Source organism: Peromyscus eremicus, chromosome 1, assembly GCF_949786415.1.
Source record: "Peromyscus eremicus chromosome 1, PerEre_H2_v1, whole genome shotgun sequence".
NCBI classification, from domain to species: Eukaryota; Metazoa; Chordata; class Mammalia; order Rodentia; family Cricetidae; genus Peromyscus; species Peromyscus eremicus.
The window spans coordinates 99,118,559-99,144,263 of NC_081416.1; the positions used below are offsets into that span (position 1 = coordinate 99,118,559).

The 25,705-nt window shown below is 38.9% G+C and overlaps 1 protein-coding gene across 1 annotated transcript in view; it reads right to left on the reverse strand.

Moving 5' to 3' along the window:
* Window positions 1–25,705, reverse strand: part of Fchsd2 (FCH and double SH3 domains 2) — a 212,099-nt gene that overhangs the window by 162,692 nt on the left and 23,702 nt on the right. Inside the window, exon 3 of the mRNA XM_059270348.1 lies at window positions 15,183–15,228. Within this exon, the coding sequence (XP_059126331.1) occupies window positions 15,183–15,228 (46 nt within the window). The remainder of the gene's footprint in view (window positions 1–15,182; window positions 15,229–25,705) is intronic.

Sequence of the window (25,705 nt, forward strand, 5' to 3'; positions counted from 1 at the left end):
AAAATAAACAAACACCAACAAAAGCATCATCTTTGGGTTGGAGAGGTGGCTCTGTGGTTAAGAGCAAGTAATGTTCTTCAAGAGGACCTGAGTTCAATTCCCAGCACCCACATCAGGTGGCAACCCACCTGTCACTCCAGCTCCAGGGAACCCAACACCTCTGACCTCCATGGGCACCCACATTCATGTACACACACGTGAATGTATGTATACACACACAATTAAAATAAATCTTTAAAGAATATTAAGGAGTAATTTATACTATAGGAACAACTGTTGTTTCAGTTTTGGGTAAAAAGACAGTTTTACATACATGAGACTTATGCCTGCATGTATGTATGTATATTTCCTGTGTGCCTGGTGTCCTCAAAGGTCAGAAAATGGCATCAGATCCCCTGATTAGAATTACAAGGTTGTAAGGCACCATCGGGGTGCTGGAAATAGAACCAGTGCTTTTAACTGATAAGCCATCTCTCCAAACCTCCCAAAAGACACATTTTTAGTACATTTCTTAAATGAAGAGTAACATTGTATCAATTTCTACTCTAAATGGCAACATCTAACATCCCAGACAGAAGAAAGTATCCTTCATTTTTCACACACTCAGTGTTAAGCACTTACAATGTGCCAACTAACTACACTAAGTGCTAGAAAAGTTCATAAGCAAAATGGAATCCTGCATGTCAAGACTTTATAGGTGGGGAGTATAGCACAAACACTCACACAGATGTTTCCTAGGAAGTGTTATGGTTCCCTCTTTTTTGAGTTTTTTTTGTTTGTTTTTTTGTTTTTTTGTTTTTTTGTTTTTGTTTTTTTTTTTGGTTTTTCGAGACAGGGTTTCTCTGTGTAGCTTTGCGCCTTTTCCTGGAACTCACTTGGTAGCCCAGGCTGGCCTCGAACTCACAGAGATCCGCCTGTCTCTGCCTCCCAAGTGCTGGGATTAAAGGCGTGTGCCACCACCGCCCAGCTTGAGTTATTTTTATTTTATGCATTTAAGTGTTTTGCCTGCATGTATGTGCACCACGTGAGTTCTTAGAGCCCGAGACAGTCAGAACAGGGTATCAGATCACCTGGGGCTGGTGTTACAGATGGTTGTAAGCTGCCATATGGATGCTGGGAACCAAACCTACGTCCTCTTAACCACTGAGTTATCTCTCCAGCCCCTAATCCGCTGTGGGATGTCTTTCTGCACACTATGAATATGTGTTGCTCTGATTGATTGATAAATAAAGCTACATTGGCCTATGGCAGGGCAGGATAAGGTTAGGTGGTACATTCAAACTAAAGACAAGATGAAGAAGGATGGAGTTGAGGGAGATGCCAGCCCATGGCCCAAGGAGCAATAAGATGCCAGCAGACCGGTAACGCCACAGCCATGTGGCAACATACAGATTAATAGAAATGGGTTAAGTTATAAGAGCTAGCTAACAAGAAGCCTGACCCATAGGTCATACAGTTTGTAAATAATGTAAGTCTCTAAATGTTTATTTGGGACCAAGTGGCTGCGGGACACACGGATGGGAGAGATTCGTCTTGGGGCCAGGTAGGACTGAAGAAACTTACAGCTACAAGTCCCCTCTTCTAAATTTAAAAAAGAAAGAAAGAAAGAAAGAAAGAAAGAAAGAAAGAAAGAAAGAAAGAAAGAAAGAAAGAAAGAAAGAAAGAAAGAGAGAGAAAGAGAGAAAGAGAGAACGAAAAAAAGAAAAACAATGAATGGATGTTAGTCTTTATTGGTAGTTACCTCATTTTCTGGGAGGGCTTAAAAGTGGTAATCATCCAGTGGCTTGTTTGCTTAATCTACTTGAAGCTATTAATAGACAGGAATGGGTGTTTTCATCATTCCGAATCTCTAGATAAAATTCTAAAGTCCCTGAAACTTCCATGAGAAATTTCTGGTGCTTCCTGGTTTCAACTATTAAACAATCTCAGGGGAATAGAATGGTACAGTTTAGTTTAGATTCTAGTCTCTGATTAAAATAAGAAATACAAACACCAAAATTATATAGAATTAGGATTTAGAAAAGGCAGATACTGAAGGCTTGACCAATTTTTACTTGTTCAGAATTTACAAAGTTAAATTGTGAGATGAAGAAATTATATAAATATAAAGACTGTCACTATCAGAAAGTGACCTCTGGAGTCTACAGAGTGACAGGGAAAAAAAAAAGAGTGCATGTTTTTAATAAGATACTAAGGCTCATTGTGTCAGGGCCACTTTTCTGAACCTACATCTTCAATTTTAAAGTAACATAATAGTCCAGATCTGATAATAACAGTATAATAATTTTAAATACAGTAATGGTAACTGAAGAAATGACTCAGATATTAAGAACACATACTATTCTTGCAGAGGACTTGAGTTCAGTTCTCAACACCTACATCAGAAAACTCACAACTGCCTGTAACTTTAGCTCCAGAAGACCCATTTGCCCCCAGGGACACCTACACACATAATTAAAAATAAAACATAAAAAAATAAGTCTTGAGGCTAGAGAGTTGGCTCAGAGGTTAAGAGCACTTGGCACTCTTGTGGACGCCCCAGGTTTGATTTCTAGCATCTACATGGTTGCCCACAATCATCTGTAACTCCAGTTCCAAGAGACCAAACACCCTCTTCTAACCTCCTTGGGTACCAGGCAAACATGGGATACACATACATACATGCAGGAAACAAAATAACATACAATACATAAAACAAAATAAATCTTGCTGGGTGTAGTGGCACTCATCTTTAATCCCAGCACTCAGGAGACAGAGGCAGGCAGATCTCTATGAGTTCATGGCTAGCCTGTTCTACAGAGCTAGTTCCAGGACAGTCAGAGTTATACAGAGAAACCCTGTCTCAAAAAACCAAAATAAAAAATGAATAATAAATAAATAAATGAAGTAGTGGTGACCAGATATACTCAAGTAACTTGATTACCACCACAATTTAGTCATTAGCATATCCCCCTTTTCAATCACATTGTACAGTTAGCTTCCCTAAGAAGTTCAAACTGTTATCTGGGTAGAAAAGTCATATTGAGTATGATTTTGGTTCTACAGAGCTGCTGAAACAAAGCTCCTCTACTGGGTGCTTTCAAGACAAGAGAATTTTATGCTTTCCTAGTCCAAGGGTTAGAAGTCCAAAACCACAGCCCTCTTTGCAGAATGAATCTGTTTGTTGGGCATCTTTATTGGCATATGGGTAGCCAGTAGTCCTTGGCATTCCTGGCTCTCAGACTCATCACTCCAGTTTCTGTCTCTATCTTCACATGCCTTTCTCTTTTCTATGATTCTCTATGTCTGAATTTCTACAGTAAGCACACCAGTCACTGGATTAGGGCCAGTCTACTCTAACCCATCTGTGAAGTTGAAGCTCCTCTTTCAGGTAAGGTCACATTCACATGTTCTACTAGACATAGTTTAGAGTCCCGCTACCAACCCACTGCAAAACCTTACTTACTTTCAAGAATGCATAAAATAATAGAAAATGAAGTCATCCTTAAACTAAAGCATTTAAAAAATGACTCCATGACCTGGGGTCTTAACTTTACTTATCTCATTATACACTTTTACTGCTATCACTGAAGCTACGGTACAATAAGTTATCTAATTTGCAACTATAAGAAGAAAAAAGTGAAGTCTGCATAAGGCTACTGTTTTTATTTATTGTGCTAAAGCCATAATGTTTCTATGTCTCAGATGAAATTATAAAATAATCATGATTAAGCAAGACACCATAAGGAAAAGGTGTTAGCCAATCATAAAATGATTTTAGAACAGTAAGACTAAAGTGCACTGCTCCATGGGAATATGTAAGCCAATATATAAAGAAAATAATTGATCAAGAAAACATTTGAACTAGTTGTGTAAGAAAGGAATTAAACTGTATTAGCAGTTAAGCACAGACCCACTTTTATGATCATTCCTGCCCCTCATGTGGACAGATTATCGTTCCAATGCCATATTAGACATACGCAAGGTATTCTGGGAAAGAAATGGTGTTCAACAACATAGACTGGGCTCTGAATACAGGGTGTTTTCATTTACTCATTCACTTTCAAAGTGTTCAGACATTCTGTAGCTTTTAATGGACTTGTTGAGTTCATATGTGAATTAAATAGCACTTTAACTGAACCCTCACAAGATAGACAAATACTTTAAAAGAGTCCAAAAGAAACACAGACTAAAGTAAATATTAATAATTCAAGTAAAAGCAAATAGCAAATCTGTTACTTTCCTACAAAGAGCTTCTTATCAGCAGCAATATAAAGTAGACCTAATGACCATGTGATAAAATCTGACAAGAAATAAACACCTAAGCATTCATACTTAAAATATAAGATGATCACAGCAGGAAGCCATCAAAAGATAGAGATAATATATTTCACTCCTTAAAGTTTTGTATTTTTTAAGCTTTATATACAGATTATAATATCTACAATGTATTAGTACACAGGACATGTATATAACTTAGAAATAAAAATAAGTTTCTATCACTTAAAAATCTTCATTGGCAGGCTATACAGTCAAAATATAGGTGTTGGGAGTACAGTTCAGCAGCACAATAACTGCCCAGCATGTGCAAGGCTCTGGGTTTAATTCCCAGAACCACCAAAAGAAGGAGGAGGAGAAAAAGACGATGATGGGGGATAGGGAGAGTCAACCATTACTCAGATAATCCTACAAAAGACAGGAAGAAATACCTGTTAAGAATAATAAACTCTGAACTCAGAAAGAGCAAATACTATGATTCAACTTATGTGAAATATTCAGACTGGGGAAATATATAGGCTGAAAGTAGATGAGATATATCAAGGGCTGAGAAAAGAGACAGTGGGGAATGATTATCTAACACATACAGTTTCTGTTTAAAGTGATACAGGTATTCTGGGAATGATAGTGACAGTTGTACAACACTGTAAATATATATGAATTCACTGAACAATGCACTTCAAAATGGCCTAAAAGGGAAATTTTGTCACATATACATTTCACCTTTTTTTTTTTTTTTTTTTTTTTGGTTTTTTGAGACAGGGTTTCTGTGTAGCTTTGCACCTTTCCTGGAACTCACTTTGTAGACCAGGCTGGAATTTAGGTCATGAACTCTCCCTTCCCAAATAACTGTCTTCAAATTCACTTGTCAATTCACATTGTATGCCTATTTTAAACAGTCTGATCCATGAACTTACTTACTGAGTACCTTAAAATAACTAAATTATATTCCCAAATTATATAAATAGACTGTGTCCTTTCACTACACTGGAACATCTCCTCCAGATAAAATGATAAAATTGAGTTTCTGAACTCAAAAACTGAAGTATCAGCACTCTCAGAAACTACATAAAGAGATGTGTTCCTGCTGGATATGGTGGCACACATCTTTAACCCCAATACTTGAGAGGCAGAGGCAAGCAGATCTCTGAGTTTGAGGACAGCCTGATCTAGACAGTGAGTTCCAGGACAGCCAAGGCTATGTAGAGAGACTCTGGACAGAGACAGAGACAGACAGACAGACAGACACACACACACACACACACACACACACACACACACACACAAACAAACAGAGAGAGAGAGAGACAGACAGACAGACAGACAGAGAGAGAGAGACTGATTTTAAAAACACCTCCCCCCCCCCACCCCCAGCATGCTGGGAGATTGTAGCTTATTAGGATGCTTACCTAGCATGAAAATAGCCTAGTTCAGTCCTCAGCACGACAAAAAGAAGACAAGAAATACAGACAGACATGGTGGTATACATCTACAATTCTAGTACTCAGAAGGCTGAGGCAAGAGAATCATGAGTGGGAGGCCAAACTGGGCTACAGAATCAGAGCCAGGTCAGTCAGGGCAATGTAGAAAGAACCTGACTCAAGAAAACCTCGGCCAGGCAGTGGTGGCGCACGCCTTTAATCCCAGTACTCGGGAGGCAGAGGCAGGTGGATCTCCACGAGTTCGAGGCCAGTCTGGGCTACCAAGTAAGTTCCAGCAAAGGCGCAAAGCTACACAGAGAAACCCTGTCTCGAAAAACCAAAAAAGAAAAAAAGAAAACCTCAATAAGCCAGATGTGGTGGCACACACCTTTAATCACAGCACTCAGAAGACAGAAGCAGGTGGATCTTTGTAAATTCAAGGCCAGAGTGGTCTATACGGGGAGACTTTGCCTCAAAAAAGAAATGGAAAAAAAAGCCTCAACAAGTAAACAGAATCTATTCAATGAAAACAAATTGTAAATTGAATTCTATCAGCATTCTTTTTACTACCAGAAAATATAAACAGAGAGAACACTACCTATATTACTAAATGTAATCTTTTCAAAAATTATTTTTTGTTTCCCAAGATTTTCAAGTTCATCTATAATCAACAATGAAAGGAAAAAAAAAAACTATAACTATGGCAAATTTGTTTCAACTTTGTTTGAATGAATCTATTTAGCACTTCCAGGTCCAGAGTGCTGATTATGACACGATAGAAGAATTTAGTTTTACCCCATTTTATTGCCATTATTAGATGCTGTGGATATCTTTCTGTATAAATAAAACACTGATTGGCCAGTGGCCAGGCAGGAAGTATAGGCGGGACAAGGAGAGAGGAGAATTCTGGGAAATGGAAGGCTGAGTCAGGAGACACTGCCAGCTACTGCCATGACAAGCAGCATGTGAAGATGCCGGTAATCCACAAGCCACGTGGCAAGGTATAGATTTATAGAAATGGATTAATTTAAGATATAAGAACAGTTAGCAAGAAGCCTGCCATGGCCATACAGTTTGTAAGCAATGTAAGTCTCTGTGTTTACTTGGTTGGGTCTGAGCGGCTGTGGGACTAGCGGGTGACAGAGATTTGTCCTGACTGTGGGCCAGGCAGGAAAACTCTAGCTACAATTAGAAATTAATAATTTTCAAAACCTGAAATGGTATTTTCCATTCATTTAATAAACATTCACCAAACATTAGCAGCATAATAGAATAGTAAATGATATGATATACACAAGAAACTATAACTGGAGCGAATTAGAGAGTTCTCAAATCCAGAGCAGCAGATGACATCCCAAGGTAGGGTGACACTTGATCTGCATCTTGAATGGCACAATGTAACTAACTACTCAGGGAAATGCAGGAGAGTCTTTGTAACACACACACACATACACACACACACACACACACACACACACACACACACAAATAAATAAAATGTAATTTAAAAAGCAATTTTGAGATAACCCTGGTCAGTCAGCAGGTCAACACGTAGACTAGGTTGGCCTGAAACTCAGAGATCCTCGTGCATACGCATCCTAAGTGAAAGATTAAAGGTGTGCACTACCATATCTGGCTATAAATCTTTAAATATATATATACGTATATATATATATATATATATATATATTTATGTATACACACACACACACACAAAACTAAAAATGTGTGAACATAACCAGTACAATGCCTAACAGAAAGGTTTTCCAGTAAAAACATTGGAGGATGGCTTCAGCAGCCTTCAAGATTTGTATTTCAGAGCTGAAGACATGACTCCAAGTTTAAGAGCATTTGGATTAAAAGCATTTGTTGCTTTTCCAGAGGACCTGGGTTTGTTTCCTTGCATCCACATGGCAGCTCACAACCATCTCTAACTCCAGTTCCAGGGTATCTGATGCTCCTTTCTGGCCTCCACAAGCACCAGGCACACATATGGTACACAGACATATACATAAACAAAATATTCATACACATAAAATAAAAATAAATATTTAAAAAAGTAAAAAGTATTTTTAACAAAATTTATTAATTGCATAATTCTTCCATGATAACAGCTATTCTTTGGACTTGTTTCATTTTCTAGTAGAATTAATAATCGCTTGTATCTTATTTTTTATATTACCTACCAGTTTACAATGATGTTTACATCATTGTACATCATCGTAAACAGCCAGAGCCCTCACTAAGGCTCCATAAAACATGACAAGAATTGGGTGTGGTGACTCACACCTATTATTCCACTCTTGGGGAAACTGTGACAGGGGGACTATTGGGAGTATGAGGCAAGGCTAGGTTACATAGTGAATTGGGCCATCTTTAGCTATAGGTAAGAGGCCTCATCTCAAAAATAAAGTTTCCAGGTTGTGCTCTTTTTTTGTTATCTATTAACACTAAGAATTCTGGCAATCTGAAAGCAATAACTCTGTTTACGATGATGAAAACTCATGGGAACAGAAAGGACAGGTTTTCCTCTCTCTCAAATAATCCTTGACCAATAGAAGTCTTTTTTTTTTTACAGATTTATTTCTTTATTATGTACACAGTGTTCTGTCTGCACACCAGAAGAGGGTACCATATCATATTACAGATGGTTGTGAGCCACCATATGGTTGCTGGGAATTGAACTCAGGACCTCTGGAAGAGCAGCCAGGGCTCTTTAACCTCTGAGCCATCTCTCCAGCCCCCAGAAGTCTTAATATATTAACCAGATATTGTATCAAAACCTTGCTTATGGGGCTGGGGAGATGGCTCAGCAGCTAAGAGCACTTATTCTGTCCGGCTGTGGTGATGCACACCTTTAATCCCAGCACTTGGGAGGCAACGGCAAGCAATTCTCTGAGAGTTTGAGACCAGCCTGCTCTAGAAAGTTACAAAGTGAGTTCCGGGACTGCTAGAGCTATACAGGGAGAAACCCTGTCTCAAAAAAAGAAAAGAAACAAACAAACAAATGAACAAACAAACAAAAAAACACTTATTCTTGTTCTAGAGGATGGAGTTGGTTCCCACCCTCTTCTGGTCCCAGTGAGCACCCCCAAATACATGGCAGACACTCACACAGACACACACATACACATGAGTAAAAAAATAAAAATAAACCTTTAAAAATGATTTGGTCCTTTTATTTTTTCCTTTTAAAATGTGCTTGTGAACACAGGCGGCTCAACAGATGAAAGCAGTAGTCAAACAAACCTGATGGCCAGATTTTGATCCCAGGACCCACATAAAAAGCTGGATATGGTGACTTACACTGTAATCCCAGCACTCCTGCAGCCAAGTAAGGGGCAGACACGAGAGCATATGCTTGAAGATAAAGAACACATTAGCCTGGAGTACACAGCACAGCAGCAGAAACAAGAGACACCCTGCCTCAAGAAGGTGGAATTAAGAACTGACTCCTGAAAGTTGTTACATGACCCCACACTCACATCATTAAGCAAGCAAGCAAGCCATTTATTAATATGCTCAAAGACTAGATTATTTGAAGGGAGTGGAGAAAGCAACTTTACTTACTTGCCCTGTGTCTGCAACTGTAAAAAGAATAGCAGTAACTACTTCCAAAAGGTTAATGGGAAACAAAAATTAATGCATATAAAATGCTTAGAATAATGCCTGACATCGAAAGCCTCAATCTATCTTCTTAACTTACATTAGAAAGAAGACTGCACAACTGGAACCTACATACAGAGATGAGACAGGAGAAAGTAAAACAAAGAAACAGGTTTTGATCAATTAGAGGAGGGGACTCAAACTCAATTTATAGACTCAAACTAATTAGCAAAAACAGGTGCAGACTAATATGCCTAATAAAAAAGGATTAAGAGCTGCTGCCACCACACCCCCTCTCACTCGCCAAGCTTCAGCCAAAAAGGGGGATAAGTAACAAGGTGCCCAACCATGGCTTGTAGAAAGTGGATTGCCAGCAAATCCATTGGTGGTAACATACCCAGAAACAACTGGCTACAAAAAAAAAAAAAAAACCAAACACTCACAGGAGTGCCCCCTCTACTATAGGGGTGAAGAAATCTCATCATTACAGGCATGGTACAGTAGCACTCCCTGAAATCAGATGCTACTGGAAGTCTACTGAACTTGTGATTCGCAGACTCCCCTCCCAGTGTCTGGTGTGAGAAATTGCTCAGGACTTCAAAACAGACCTTTGCTTCCAGAGTGTAGCTATTAGTGCTTTGTAAGGAGGCAAGTGAGGTATATCTGGCTGGCCTTTTTGAAGGTACTAACCTATTAAACCAAAAGATATCCAGGTAGTAGTCTTCATATACATAAAACTTATATTAGAGTCCCATTGTGAGAGGAAACATTTCATTCTTGAAAAAATTTTTTCTCCCTCTTTTTTCTGTTTTCAGTAATTCTACATGTTAATTATTTTTCCCCCACGGGATCAAGTATATGACTGTGAATGGAAATAGGGAGCAGAAATCAGGTATTGGTAGTTTTTCCATTTTCATTTGTGTATGATTTTCAATATAAATGCAAGATGTAAAGCACTAATGCAAGTCAAAATGTTTCAGTGAATATGTTTCAACAGTTCACCTTTATGACAATTATAAACAAACCAGCTAATATTTTCTGGGGAGAAAAAGGAGCAAGAAATTAAAAGCATAAAAAGTAAAATAAGCATTGAGACATAGTAACACACACTTGTTAATCCTAACTGGGATAATTATCCCTCCCCATTAAGGCAGGAGGACCATGAGTTCCCGGACAGCCAGGGCTACACAGAAAAACCCTAGGGGGTGGGGGACGACCACAGGAGGGTAGGGAAGGAGGAAGGAAAAACAGGCATGCTATCTACAAGAGTTTCAAAACCACAGCTCTAGACTAAATTCTTCCCTCTCTCCACTATTTTATGCTGGCCTAACCAATAATCATTAATAGAAACAGGATCTGGAGAGAAAAAGAATAGAAGCAGAATAAGCAATTTTTTTGTTTTGTTTTTTGAGACAGGGTTTCTCTATGTAGCCCTGGATGTCCTGGAACTTGCTCTGTAGAGCAGGCTGGCCTCAAACTCAGAGTTCCACCAGTCTCTGACTCCAAAGTACTGGGATTAAAGACATGTGTCATTGCCACCACCACCCAGCTAAGCAGTTATTTTTACTCACTTCTTTAAAAGATGTACTACAGAACAGCCATGGAAAGATGAAAGTCTAGCAAATCTACGTGCCCAGGAAGACGAAATTTACTCACATCAACAATTTCTTCAAACACTGCTTTACAACTTTAAAAATTAAACTATATAAAAAATATATAGTGAGACAAATATTAGCCTGTTTCTTCCAATTGTATTTCTAACACCTCTGTAAGCCAAAGAAAATAAGATACTACAATGAAGTCGTTTTTAAAAGCATCGATATAAATAGTAATCCTCTCAATTTTGTTCTGATGAACTTTCTTAGTAGTGACCCTGTCTCCCTATTTACAGAATAAGCACAGAAGAAGAAAAAAGTTTCAAGTATACAGTGCATGTGTTTCTCTAATAGCACAGAAAAGTTAACTGCATGAAGGTGAATTGGCTACACTGTAAAAGCCTCTATACACATGGAATTCACCAAAGAGAATTCCTATCACATATATGCAATCTTGTGTACCATGCTCAACTGTTTGTAAATTTATTTCTTTAAAAAAATAAAAATAGCAAAGTTTTAGGTGTTACAGAGTGATATTACAGGGTAATTGCCAGCATGAGTATGTTTATTCTGTGTTTGTCCTTTAGTAAGGAGCCGCCCTTAAAAGTCCACAATCTTTTCCTGTTCTTTCTCTCCAACCACAGTAACCTTTTGTATCCTTCCTTCACTAACAACATTCTGCCAAAGACTACAGGAAGTACATTAATACACAGAACTTGCCTGCGGCAATTTCAGTTTGAGTACTGAAAATGAGTTTACAAACACTTTAGTGGCTAGCTATCTTCAAGCCAGGCTTGATTTTACCCTAAGATTTAGTGCTATTTGATGATCTTTTGGGGCTACTCTATTTTCAGAGATCCATTTGTTATGTTTGTATAAACAGACATTCAAGTCATCTGTTATTTCTGGAGAATTACAAAGTGAACTTCACAAACCACACTTAAAAAGTAAAACATTAATATTCCTGTAGGAAACTGAAACTGCCACGCAACCTGAAAGGATTCACCACTCAAATTCCACCAAGTTTAATGAGAATCAGCAACATTTCTCTTTTCTTTCTTTTTTTCTCCTAACATTCCCTAAAGCTATATTATACGTATTGCATGTGCTTGAGGGAACATTTTTCAAACTGCTGTCACATGATCTGTCTCAAGTTCAAATGACTTCTCTCTCTCTCTCTCTCTCTCTCTCTCTCTCTCTCTCTCTCACACACACACACACACACACACACACACACATACACACACACACACAGATGTTGGAAAGACTCACTCTGTAGCACAAGCTCTCTTGAAATTCAACAAAAGCCTCCAAAGTATTGAAATCAGAAGCAGGAGCCATACCTGGCTGCTGCTGCTGCTGCTGCTGCTGTTTCTTAATAGACTGACAATTTGCATTTCATTTGAAAGTTTAAGGCAAAAATAAAATAAGCTTCATAAAAGATTGACCAAAGAGCAGTGAAGTCCAAAGACCCTGCCTCTTCTCCCCCACAGGGCAAAACTTGGCTTTTTAAAATACTTTTGCATTAGAATGATTTCTATATGTTCTCTGAATCTCATAAATGCTCAAATGTTTTTGGCTATTCAATCTTCTATAAAGAGATAACCAGTATTACTAGTAATAACTGCCTAAGAGTCATTTAAAAATGACCATTTAACCATAATGCCATGTCGGTGGCATTGAACAGTAAAAATTTAGTATAGTGGACTGGAAGACTACATACATCCATAGAAAGAACGTAAGTGTAAGGACTATGCCCACTCCACTCCTTTTGTGAGCACTGCTATATCCCTAGTATCTAGAAGAGTATTTGGTAAATACTTTCTCAATATATGAAAACAGATTTAAAATAAACACGTAATTTTAAAATAGTATATCATTAGGCTGAGAATGTAGCAACGTGATGGAACACTTGTCTAGCATGTTTTTGGCCCCCAGTTCAATCCCCAGTACCACAACATATATACAACAAAACAGAATAATATCAAAAACAATGAAATGGGCCAGGGGTGGTGGAACCTGCCTTTAATCTCAGCACTTGGAAGGAAAAGGCAGGAGGATCTCTTAAATTAGAAGCCAGTCTACTCTACATGTCAAAGTCCAGGCCGGCCAGAAATAAACTGGGAGACTCTGTCTCATTCATATACATACACACATACATACATACATACATACATACATACATACATGCAATATACATACACATATATATGTGAATTAAAATTGATAAATTGGGGAAGGGGAACAAATGACAAATATGTATGAAGATGAAACCCTTTACTTTGTATGCTAAACTAAAAATTTTAAATAAATTTAAAAAAAAACAGGTAAATTAATAAAGAAAATAAAAAGTTCAAGCATCTAAATTAGAATTCTTTTTTTCCTTTCTCTTTCCTTCTTTTCTTTCTTCTTCAGTGCTGGAGATCAAACTCAAAGTCTTGTACATGATGAACAAGTACTCTGAGCTCCATCACCAGCCCCCATTTCTTTTAGCAATAAAAAACAATCTTGCTTATTTATTTACTTACTTATATTTTGTGTGTAAGAAGTAGGTGTATGTGAATGTGAGTGCCTGTGGAGGTCAGAGGACAGCCTCCACTTTCAGTCCTCAATTCTAGCTTGTTCGAGACATGGGTCTCTTATTTGTGCCCATGTATGCCAGTGTGCTTCGGGGAACTCTCTTCTCCACCTCCCAGCCCTCTGTAGGAGCACTGGAGAGCACAGCTGCATGCTACCTCATCTGGCTTGTTTGTAGGTTCCGAGGATCAGCTTAGATCATCACAATTACACAAGCAATTTACTCCCTGCACCATCTTCTCAACCCAGTTTTCCTACTTAGATAATAGATGATACACCAACAATAAGTAACAGCTGAAAGTCTGGATCTCCCAAAAAGGCCGTTAGATAGTGCAATGACAGAGGTAATACCATAGGAAAGTCCCACAATAATGGCAAATGCTGAAATTTCCAAATGATTTTAAAATGTTTATATATAGGAGCTGGAGAGATGGCTCAGTGGTTAAGAGTACTGGATGCTCTCACAGAGGATCCAGGTTTGATTTCCAGCACCCACATGGAGGTTCATAACTGTTTATAACTCCAGTCCTAGGGGATCTGATGCCCTTTCTTGCTTCCACGGGCACCAGGTACAGACACAGTACACAAGACACACGGGAAAGCATAACACTGGTACACCCAAAATAAAATAAAATAAAATTTTACATGCTTATATATGTAATTGCTAACCACATATGCCTTTTAAAAATATTTAACTTAAAAATATCTAACAAACCAAAATAAATACTAAAATAAGTACAAATTCTATTTGATTTTTCTCTAAGTTTTGCCAAATATTTCAGTGTAACAAACTTTCATATTTTCAGAAGAGTAGCAAAAAAAAAAGTAGATGAAATAATTTTTGGAAATTGTAAGAAACTATTATCAATACTGGAGATTCAACCATGAAAAGTGACCCGTATCTATGATATTTTCCTAACTTACCACAGCCACCAAAACAAATCATAAAATCTTATTAGGCTCAGCATCACTTCTATAGCATTAGCGCTACATAATGCTAAATACTTGAGTTCAGATCCCTAGCACCCATGTCAATATGAGGCCAGCATGTGGCCCTCTTGTAATCCCAGCACTCTGAGGTAAAGACAGAGGATCCCCTGGAGCAAGCTGTCTAGCTAGACTAGCTCTGCCAGCCCAAGGTTCAAGTGAGAAACCTTACCTATGATCTTCTTTATTATAAGAAAGCCTTACTTTAAGATTTAAATGGATCCAAAAAAGGGAATTAGGCAGAACTACACAATGAGACTTTGTCTCAAAAATAAAATAAGACAAAGTAAAATGAATTTTGGCAGGGCCTGGTGGCACATGGCTTTAATTCTAGCATTCAAGAGGCAGAGATAGGCAGATCTCTATGAGTTTGAAGCCAGCCTGTTCTACACAGACAGTTTAGGGCCAGCCAGGATGACATGGTCAGAGTTTGTCTTTTTAAAAAAAATTAAATAAAGGGACAGGCAGGTGGTGGTGCACACCTTTAATCCCAGCACTCGGGGACCTCTAAGTTCAAGGCCAGCCTGGTCTAGAGAGTTCCAAAACAGCCAGGGCTACACAGAGAAACTCTATCCAAAAAAAAAAAAAAGAAAAGAAAAGAAAAAATTTAAGGGCACCAAAGGAAGACAGTCACAAGTGGGCAGGCAGCAGGAGGAGTCCAAGGTTCTCCTTGGCAGGCTATCTGATCTTAAGCCAAGCAGAGGTGTCCCTAGAACAGGGACTGCAGCCCCACACTCACCTGTGCGTATTCTCTTTCAATAGCAGCCTTCTTCTGACTGAAAGTCCTAGAAATACAAACAAAAATTAATCACCAAAAGTAGAACTTTAAAACCTCATGTAAATTAATCAACACAGCTTTAAATACTACCTTGTAAGATATGTGGGGGTGGGGGTGGGGGTGGGGGTGGGGGTGGGGAATGATTCTTCCCTATGAGCTCAGACAAAGAAAACCACACCAGCACAGTCTCTTTTCACAGGAGTTACAGTAACAAGAATAAGGCTACTGGAAGCTATGATGTAAGAATATACTTTCTATACACGCATTATTTCAGATTCTATGGCTCACATGCTCACATTTTAACACTTACGGCTGGGCACGACTGGTGTTTGCCTACAGTCCCAACTACTCCTATCTTGTCTCTACTGTGCTGGAATTACACACATGCACCACTACACCTGGCATTTTTACATGTGTTCTGAAGATGGAACTCAGGTCCTCATGCTTATGAGTACTCTACTGAGGCATCCTCCCAACCCCATTTAACTTAAATTTAAGGTTCATCCAAGTAGCAACACTTCATTTCTTTTTACTGCTGAATACCCCACTATGTGATTATACCACATTTTGTTTTATCCTCTGATCTAGTGATAGACATGAGTCATTTCTACATCTTAGCTATTAAAAATAATGCTGCCATAAGCACCTAAGTTTCTACCTGTACACATACACATCATACACACATACAACAGTGCATGCTTATAGCACAGTGTGGAGGTTGGAGGACAACTTTGTTACATTGGTTCCCTCCTTCTACCTTTATATAGATTTTGATGATTGAACTTAGGTCATCAAGATTTACCCACTGAGTCATCTTGTTTGCCTGAGATATATATTTTAAATCATCTTGTGTATATATAAGTACAACAGCTAAATCATATGATAATTTCACTTTAACTTTTGAGGAACTATCAGAATGATCTCAATAACAAGTATAATATTTTATATTCACAGTATATTTTTAATTTAATAGTAAAATACAAGAACTACCCTAGGTAGTCCATGCTGGCCTCAAACTCTCCATCTCCTTACCTCAACTTCCTGAGTGCTGGGATTACAACTATGTGCCACCACACCTAGCTACAAATGTTCTTTTTATTTATTTCTTAATGTCTGTGTGTGTGTGTGTGTGTGTGTGTGTGTGTGCATGCGCGCACGTGCGCCCAGAGACAAGAATCCCCATGAATTGAATCCTCATGGAGCTGGAGGCACCTGATGTGGGTGCTGGGAATTAACTGGGATCCTCTAAAACAGTGAATGAGAAACCTTCCTAATGCTATGACCCTTTAATACAGTTCCTCATGTTGTGGTGATCCCAACCATAAAATTATTTTTGTTGCTACTTCATAACTCTAATTTTGCTACTGTTATGAATTATACTGTAAATATCTATGTTTTCTGATGGTCTTAGGTGACCCCTGTAACCCCAAAGGGGTCCTAACCCACAGGTTAAGAACCACTACTCTAAATGACCAGTAGGTGCTCTTAACCTCTGCACCTCCATATAAAAGTTCTTATGGCATCTAGAATAGAGGATCTTATGGGCTATGCATGCAGCTCAGAGGTAGAAACTTTGCTTAGCACATGAGAAAATATGATCAGAGTAATGGTTTCTGACTGGAAATTTCTTTAAAAAAACAAAAAATTAGCCAGGAGAGGTGGCATATGCCTTTAATTCCAGTGCTTAGAAGGCAGAGGTAGGTGGATCTCTGTGAGTTCAAGGTCAGCCTGGTCCACAGTGAGTTCTAGGACAGCCAGGGCTGATATACGGAGAAACCCTGTATCAAAAAACCAAAACCAAAAAAATTAATTTGTTTCATCAATGTTATCTCTAGTCATTAGAAAAAATATTATGGCCTAAAATACTGAATCTTTCACAGAATGTATTCATTTTATTTTTTTCAAATTCATCAGAGGAATAACCACCGAAGATATGGCCTTACAAAAAGAATTTCTTAAATCAGAAGCCCTGAAAATAAAAATTACTTTCTAATGCATAAGTTGCCAAGTGAATACTATGTTAGCATCGTTTAAACCCTCAGAGCTCTTGGATGACCAGGAATGCTGTGAACAAGTAGAGCAATACTACCTACTTACTTATCCATCCATCTGTATGCATGTATATGTGCATTTTGGATAGAGATACAGGGTTTTTAGGGGTTTTTTCTGTTTGTTTAGATGAGGTCTTGTCAAGTAGCCCAGAATGACCTCACACTCCCCCTCCTCCTGCCTCTACCTGTTCAGTGCTATAAATACAGATATGCACCACCATACATGGGTCTAAGCAGTAATAGCGTCAAAGAAATCCTTTTTTCTGAACAATAAGTCCCAACAGTAAGTTTAAAAAACTCAAATGAGGCCGAACAGTGGTGGCACATGCCTTTAATCCCAGCACTCAGGAGGCACGGCCAGGTGGATCTCTGTGAGTTTGAGGCCAGCCTGGTCTACAGAGCAAGATCCAGGCCATGCACCAAAACTACACAGAGAAACCCTGTGTCATAAAACCAAAAACCAAAAAAAAAAAAAAAAAAAAAAAAAAAAAAAAAAACCCAAAAAACCTCAAATGCTTTTTGTTGCTTCACTTACAGCTCTCTACAAAAAGCAGAACAGATATAATGTAATCCTTAAAGGCCCCAGGACTTTTAGAATGATAAATGATTATTCACTTCAACTTGAAGTCACCATCTGCAATGGCCCCTAAACAAGTCAGCCTGACCTCTCTAGCTATGGAGGAACTAGATTTAGGCTTCTTCCAATATAAGGCTTTTTGTTTGCCTCAAAAATCTCTCATTCAGTGTGTCTACCTCTTCAGTGGTCTTACCTCTCTCTACCTTCTGAATAACACACTGTAGCTTCTCCACAAGGATTTGCTGCTTCCTTGGACACTTTCTTCTACTAACATATAGATGGTTTTTTTCTTAAACATCATGAACTATCTAGCTTGAAATGTTCCTTCTGTAGCTTTTTCACCTCTCCCAGTGTTCATATACTTGAAGGGAGCAGGGTGTGTTCTGGGTAAGGCTTTGGACAAAGGCAATGCAGAGGCTGATTTGATCTAAGCAAACAACGGAAACTTTCTCCATAGCAGCAAAAAAGCTTCTGTGCTTTCCCTTCCTCCTATCATTTGTGTCCCCTGGAGTAGCAATTTTAAACTTCCTTTACCAACTTTTCCTTTATAGTCACAACTTGGTTAACTATTTGGCACAAAGGCCTATCTTTCAAGATGCCTTCCCCACTAACCTTAATCATTCTTAGCTTTTGTCCTGAAGTGAAACACATGCAACCCTCCCTTTTAACTGGCTGATTTCAATAAAGTTGAGGAATAAGAAGGCGGAGAATGAGAAAGTCTGGCATCAGCTGATCAGTAAGAACACATATAACAGTTACTAAATTCTCCTTTTGATGTAGGTACAGTGTATGGTACCTCAAAACAAATATTCTAATAACATGAAGGATCAATGACAATTTTTGTCAATATTTCAAGAATTATCAAAATGTGACTTTGAGCCAAGCGGTAATGGCACATGCCTTTAATCCAAGCACTCAGGAGGGAGAGGCAGGCAGATCTCTGTGAGTTCCTAGGCAAGAGAGTTCCAGGATAGCCAGAGCTGTTACACAAAGAAACCCTGTCTCAAAAAACAAAACAAAACAAACTAAAAAAAAGTAAGACATAAAGTAACAAGCCTCTGGAAAAATGGTACCAAGTGATTTATTTAAAGCAGGTGATCACAAACCTTTAACTAAATTTAATTTACTATTTTATTTATTCTACTTTTAGTCTATCTCCTTTTATTTTGTGGGATGAATTCTTACTATATTGCTAAAGCTTTCCCAAAGTAGGCTCAGACTTTCCCTAAGTATCTGGACTATCGACATGCACTACCACATCCATTCTAAAGTTTCAATTTTTAAAAAACAAATAAAACAACAACAAAAACAATCCACAGTACTCTGAAGCACAATAAAATAAGGTATGCCAGCAAAAAGACTGAGACATGAACCCTGCTTTGAAAGGATTCACTAACAGAAGGCCCACAAATGCTACAGTCATACAGTGACAAATAGGAATGACTCGTTTCTAAAGAACTAGATTCCCTTAGTTTTCCTGACTATACTTCAGTTCCTTATCAATAAAATGAGAAGACAATAAAGCCAGAATCTTTCTGTCTACAATCATATCTACAATCCTAGCACTGAGAAAGCTACAGAAATATCATGAGTTTAAAGCTAACCTGGGCTACAAAGTGATTTCCAGGTCAGTCTAAGTTATATAAAGAGACTCCATGGTGTGGGAGGACAGCACAAATGTGTACTAGTGTGAAAGAGACAGCTTACCTCATAGAATTATAAAAAGTAATTAGTACATGTTTTTAAAGTACTTGGAACAAACAGCACATGGTAAATACTATAAATTTATTTATTAAATAAGTAAAAATATCATATTCCACATTTACATTATGGTTTATCTAGTTTCAACATTTTGACTAGTTGAATATAGAAAATGCTAAGAAAAAATGTATATTTTAAACTGCTATAGTCTTAAATGACAGGAAAAAAAGTTCAAATTCTTTCCTTCTCAGAAACCACTCAAAAGCAATAGAAAATAACAACAACAAAAAAATAACAAACGTAAAGCAAGACATGTGGTTTAAAATCTACCATCCCAGCTCTCAGGAGGCCAAGGCAGAGGAACTTCAACAAGTTTACGGCCAACCTGGGCTACATGGTGAGGGTGAGATTCTGTCTTTAAAAAAGAAAAGATGTTATTCTGATCTACCACAAAACCAGAAGATATACAACCTATAAGCAGAAAAGTGCCAAAAGGACAGACATCTGGGTACCAAAGGGAAGGGAAGAAGACAGGAGCGGCCTCAAGTCTCAAGCGGAGGACTACATTTCCTCACAGCACTTCTTGAGTCATAAAACTTAAAACCAGCATTTGCCACAAGAAAAACTGGGCCTATGAGCCGGCAAAGAGCATTTCCTGCATATTTTGAAGAAGTGGAGCTAGAAATGAATTAGGAATTCTACAAACAAGCCATGCTGGCAGCAAGTGCACTGATTGCTAGTGCAGCAATGCAAGTCTGTACTGCAAGCAGCCTTGCCTTTCAGCCTGGCTGAGGACAAAGTACGGCCTGCCGTGTGCATGCGTGCATGGGTGTGTGCGCGCGCGCGCGCGAGAGAGAGAGAGAGAGAGAGAGAGAGAGAGAGAGAGAGAGAGAGAGAGAGAGAGAGACAGAGAGAGACACAGACAGAGACAGACAGAGACAGACAGAGACCTGAAACCTACTGTGTTTCTGTGGTGTATCCTGGAAGCTTGTAGTCCAGAGGTGCGTGTGTGTGTGTGTGTGTGTGTGTGTGTGTGTGTGTGTGTGTGTGTTTGTGTGTGTGTGTCTGACTGTCTGTCTGTCGTCTGTCTGTCTATGTGTATGTGTGTCCTGGAACCTACTATGTAGTCCACATGGGCCTTGAAATCACAACCTTCCTAACTCAGCTTCCAAAGAGCTAGGATTACAGATATGCATGCGTGCCCACTGAAATAATTTTTTTTCAAACTCATACATGCTACCCTGCTCTTAAAGAAAATTACTATAAAACTGGACAACAGTAGCCACTGTGGGCTACCAATATCTGAAATCCCAATAAATGCTATAGGAGAAAAACCACCGTACTCAATTCAACTCAACCAAAACAGGAGGACCATAAATAGGACATTTTAAATAAAGAAGAGGCGGGAGGACCAGAAGAAAAACACGCTCACTGCCTTGGTATAGTGGTACACACTTGTAATCCCAACACTGATTACTAGTTTGTTCCTCCCATTCTGCTGAGCCTGCTTTCTTAAATAACCCAGGACCACCTGCTTAGAAGTGGCACTGCCCACAGTGAACGCAGCCCTCCCACATGAATCACTAATAAAGAAAATGCCCCAGAGATTTTCCCACAGGCAATCTGATGGAGGTATTTTCTCAACTAAGAAACCAAGCAGTACATCAAACAAACTGGATATAAGCCCAGTGGTAGGGCAGGAACCTAGCAAATCCAAGCCCCTGGGTCCAATTCCCAGCACCAGAAAATTGATCAATTAATTCATTAGTTAATTAAAACACATGCCTTTATTCCCAGCACTTGGGAGGCAGAGGCCCTCTGTGAGTGCAAGGCCAACATGGTCTACCTATCAAGTTCAAGGCTAGCCAGGTCTTGAACATAGTACACAGTAAGACATCATCTCAAAAACAAAAGGGCAGGAAAGGCACAAAGCTACACAGAGAAACCCTGTCTCGAAAAACCAAAAAAAAAAAAAAAAAAAAAAAAAAAAAGGTGGGGAGATGAATTTTACTGTATATAAACAAAATCTTCAATAATGTCACAAAAAAAACCCATAAAAAAGCAGTAAGTACTATCATTCTTAAGTCTCTACTACTTGAAAACCCTAAAACACTACCTTTTTTTAAATGTGTTGGGAGTAGGGAGATGGCTCAGCTTGCCACACAAACATGAGGATCTGAACTCAGATTCCCAGTACTCAGGTAAAAATCCAAGTGCTGGGAAGATGGAGACAGGAGGATCACTGGGTCTGGCTAACCAGCTAGTCTAGCTGAATCAGTAAGCTCCAAGTTCAATGAAAAACACTGTCTCAAAAGTAACATGAAAAGCACTGGGGAAGACACCACTCACACACCACATGCAACCACCTACACACACAAACATTACACATACACACACAAAAGCTACGCTTTCTCATTTCTGAAAACTTAACCAGCTTCCATTTTTATGAGATATTTAGGCATCATCTCTTACAGAAATCACTAACTGAAACCAGATTCTAGACCAAGTATCGTTTTCTATACTCCCAAAACACCTATTCATCTTACAACCACATTACACTGAAAATACCTGTATTCCTGCCTCCCCACACTTCTCCTTCTCCTCTCTCCCCTGGATGTCCAGAGAATTTGCTACATAGACCTAGCTGGCCTCAAACTCACAGAGATCCACCTGCCTCTCCTTCCTGTATGCTGGTATTCAAGGTGTGTACTACCATGCCTAGTACCTATCTCTATCATACAATGTTTTTATATCCACAAGCATTAAGCTTTATGCTGACACAGAAATTTTCAATTAAATTGAAATTAATGTATATAAAACTTACAGATACTGTTCCTGCCAAGTGAAGGAAAATGTATTTCTTTTTTTAAAGGTGTCAAAAATTAAAAAGGAAAAGAAAGGAATTACCAGCATCCTTCATACTGTTTTTTAAGACTCATTTTTATTGATACTTATGTTCCTCTGTGTTTGCCATGTAAGTACAGGTACCCAAAGGCCAGAAAAGAATACTACAACCCCTGCATCTAGAGTAAGATGCCCAACATGGATACTAGGAATGTAATTCAGGTCCTCTGGAAGAGCAGCAAGCACTTTTTTTAACTTTTCGTTCATTCTTTGTGGTTTTTACATCATGCATCTTGATTCCATTCATCTTCCCATCCCTTTGTATCTGCCCTCTGCCCTTGCAACCCCAATAAAATTTAAGAGAAAAGGAAAAAAGAAAGAACAATCTCATCATAGAAGCTGTAATGTGACACAGTGAGTCACACAGTATACCCTTTAGTCCATATATCTTTACTGCAGCAAGCTCTCTTAACCACTTAGTCATCTCTCCACCCCCTTTTCGTTTAGATGTGTACAAATTTATTTTGGACATTCATTAAATCTATATCTAATTATAAAAAGCCACATTAATTTGACATGCTAGTCTTCTAGCTGTCCCCCAAGCTATGAAGAAAAGGTTTGTCATGGCCTTTTTGTTTGTTTGTTTTAGATTTTGTGTTTGAGACAGGTTCCAAGTCTTCCTGGCTGTCCTGGAGGTCACTATGTAGGCCTTGAACTCACAGAGCTCCTCCTGCCTCTACATCCTGCAGGATCAAAGGTATGTCCCACCTCAACTGACTAGTCTTTTAATTTTTTTAAAGCACCCATATAACCTTCCTTTTTACAATGTCTAAAACAAGATACCTGGAGTCCTAGTAAATACTACTACTGCAAATTATAAGTAAAAAATGCAAAACTTTTCAGCAGCTGCCAAGGACCTGACAGTCACACTTTCCAACCATGCACAGAACTCATCTTAAATGCAGGCTGAAATATAGAAGCTAGTGGCTATCTGTGTAATTCCAGCCCAGCTCACTTGGCCCAATGCTTGGCATTAGTGAGAAACACCATGTACACTTTACACCTGCTGCAATTAAATAGCACACAAGGTAATATCACTTTACTCTGCTTCTACTAAACAAGAAAAAGATGGGGGAGCAAAACCAGTATAGTCAGGCACAGTGGCACTTGCCTATAATCCCTTCACTGCAGAGGTGGAGGCATGAGGAACAGGAGCATAAGGCCAGTCTTGGCTTCAAAGGAAGTTCAAGGCCAGCCTCAACCCTGTCTCCAAAACAAATCATTAATTTAAAACATGAGAGCTAGAGTACACAGTGGTAAAATTCTAAATAGAAAAATATTATGGTTTCATATATTAAACAGAATAAAGCCAAACATGGTGATGTATGACTATAATCCCTGCACTTGGAAGGCTGAGGCAGGACTGCTGCAAATTCAAGGTTAGCCTGCTGTATATAGAAAGTACCAGGCCAGCCAGGGATACATAGCAAAGTCATGTCTAAGGAAAAGCAAAAAAATAAATAAATAAGCAAGCAAAGAGAACACATTTATTTGAAGCAGCCTAGCAAGAGACTGAGCCACAGAGCCCATCCTGTGAAAACAGTAATAATCTCCTGTCAGAACAGCACTTCAGGTTTTTATTTGATAATGTAATTCTCCCACATATCACCTGATAATTCAGAATTGTCTTGACTGTTCTCAGATTTCACTATTTTAAGTTGAGAATCTCTTTCACAAATTTAATGAGGGGAAAGTCTTTTTGAGATCTGTAATTGAATTCCACTAGATTTACAGGCTAGAGAACTGAAGTTTAAATGAATCTTTATCTATAGATTAGTATATATTTCTGCATTAGTTCAAGTCTTCTTTTACAGCTTCAGAAAGTTTTTTTTAAGATTTATTTATTTATTATGATACAGTGTTCTGCCTGATGTATGCTTGCACACCAGAAGGAGGCACTAGATTTTATTACAGATAATTGTGAGCCACCATGTGGTTGCTGGGAATTGAACTCAGGACCTCTGGAAGAGCAGCCAGTGCTCTTAACCTCTGAGCCATCTCTTCAGCCCCTCAAAAGTTATTTTTTTAATTCTTTCCATAAATTTTTGGCAAGCACTTAAGATTTAATCTTGAGTATCCTTATGAGTCAGCGTGTTTACTATTGCTCTTGAGTGTGGAATCATTTTCTTACTTTTATAAATGGTGGTTTCTAGTGTATACAAGCAATGTTCACTTTATTATAATTAGTAGCCTTGCCCAACTCATCAGTTCTCACATATTGTATCTATTCTCAGGTGAGTCTACCTAGATCGTCCTAACTGGTGTGTGCTTGTTTGTTTGCTTTCAAACAGGGCCTGAATGTGTAGCCAGACTGGTTTGGAACACTAGGATTATAGTCATTCACCTCCAAGCTTAAGATCCTTACTCTTTTTTTGTTTTGTTTTGTTTTGTTTTGTTTTGAGACAAGGCTTCTCTGTATAGCTTTGGAGCCTGTGGTGATATATTATGTACCCTAATAAACTTTGCCTGAAGATCAGAGGACAGAACAAGCCACTAGATTAAACATAGAGGCCAGACAGTGGTGGCATACACCTTTAATCCTAGCATTCATGAGGCAGAGATCCATCTAGATCTCTGTGAGTACAAAGCCACTCTACATGAGATTTGTAGTGGTATTTGCTCCGCCCATGACCTTGGGCTATACAGCCCAAAGGAGGCGGTGCTTCCTACCGTTGTACCTGGCCAATTATAAGGAGGTGGAGAAGGGTCACATGCCCCTTCTCCCTGCTCCTGCCTGCGAGGTGGATTCCCTCCCAGTCAGATCAGAGGACAGCTTCAGCTGTCTACTCCGTTCTGTATTCGTGAGCGTATTTCCTCAATTTATATCTTAATAAATTCTGTTACCCATTTAATAGACTCATGTGGATTGATGGTAATAAGTGGTGCCCACGTGACAAAAGACCACATACTCCCTGTAGCTCCTGCCCACAGCCTCTGCAGCAGCAGCAGTAGGACCAGAGAAACTTCCAACTACAGAGATTGGCTCAGTCTAGGAGAGAAACAGAGCCAGACAGTGGTGGCACAAATCTTTAATACCAGCATTTGAGATCTCGTGCCTTTGCTTGGGAAGCACACGCGTGCCTTTAATCCCAGGAAGTAATACTGCAGGTCAGAGAAAGATATATAAGGTGTGAGGAGACAGGAACTAAAGGCTTTTTCAGCTGAAGCCCTTTCGGCTGGAGCTCTTTCAGGCTGAGGAGTTGGTGAGGGAAGAGGTGGTGGCTGTGACTTGCTCTCCTTCTTTGATCTTT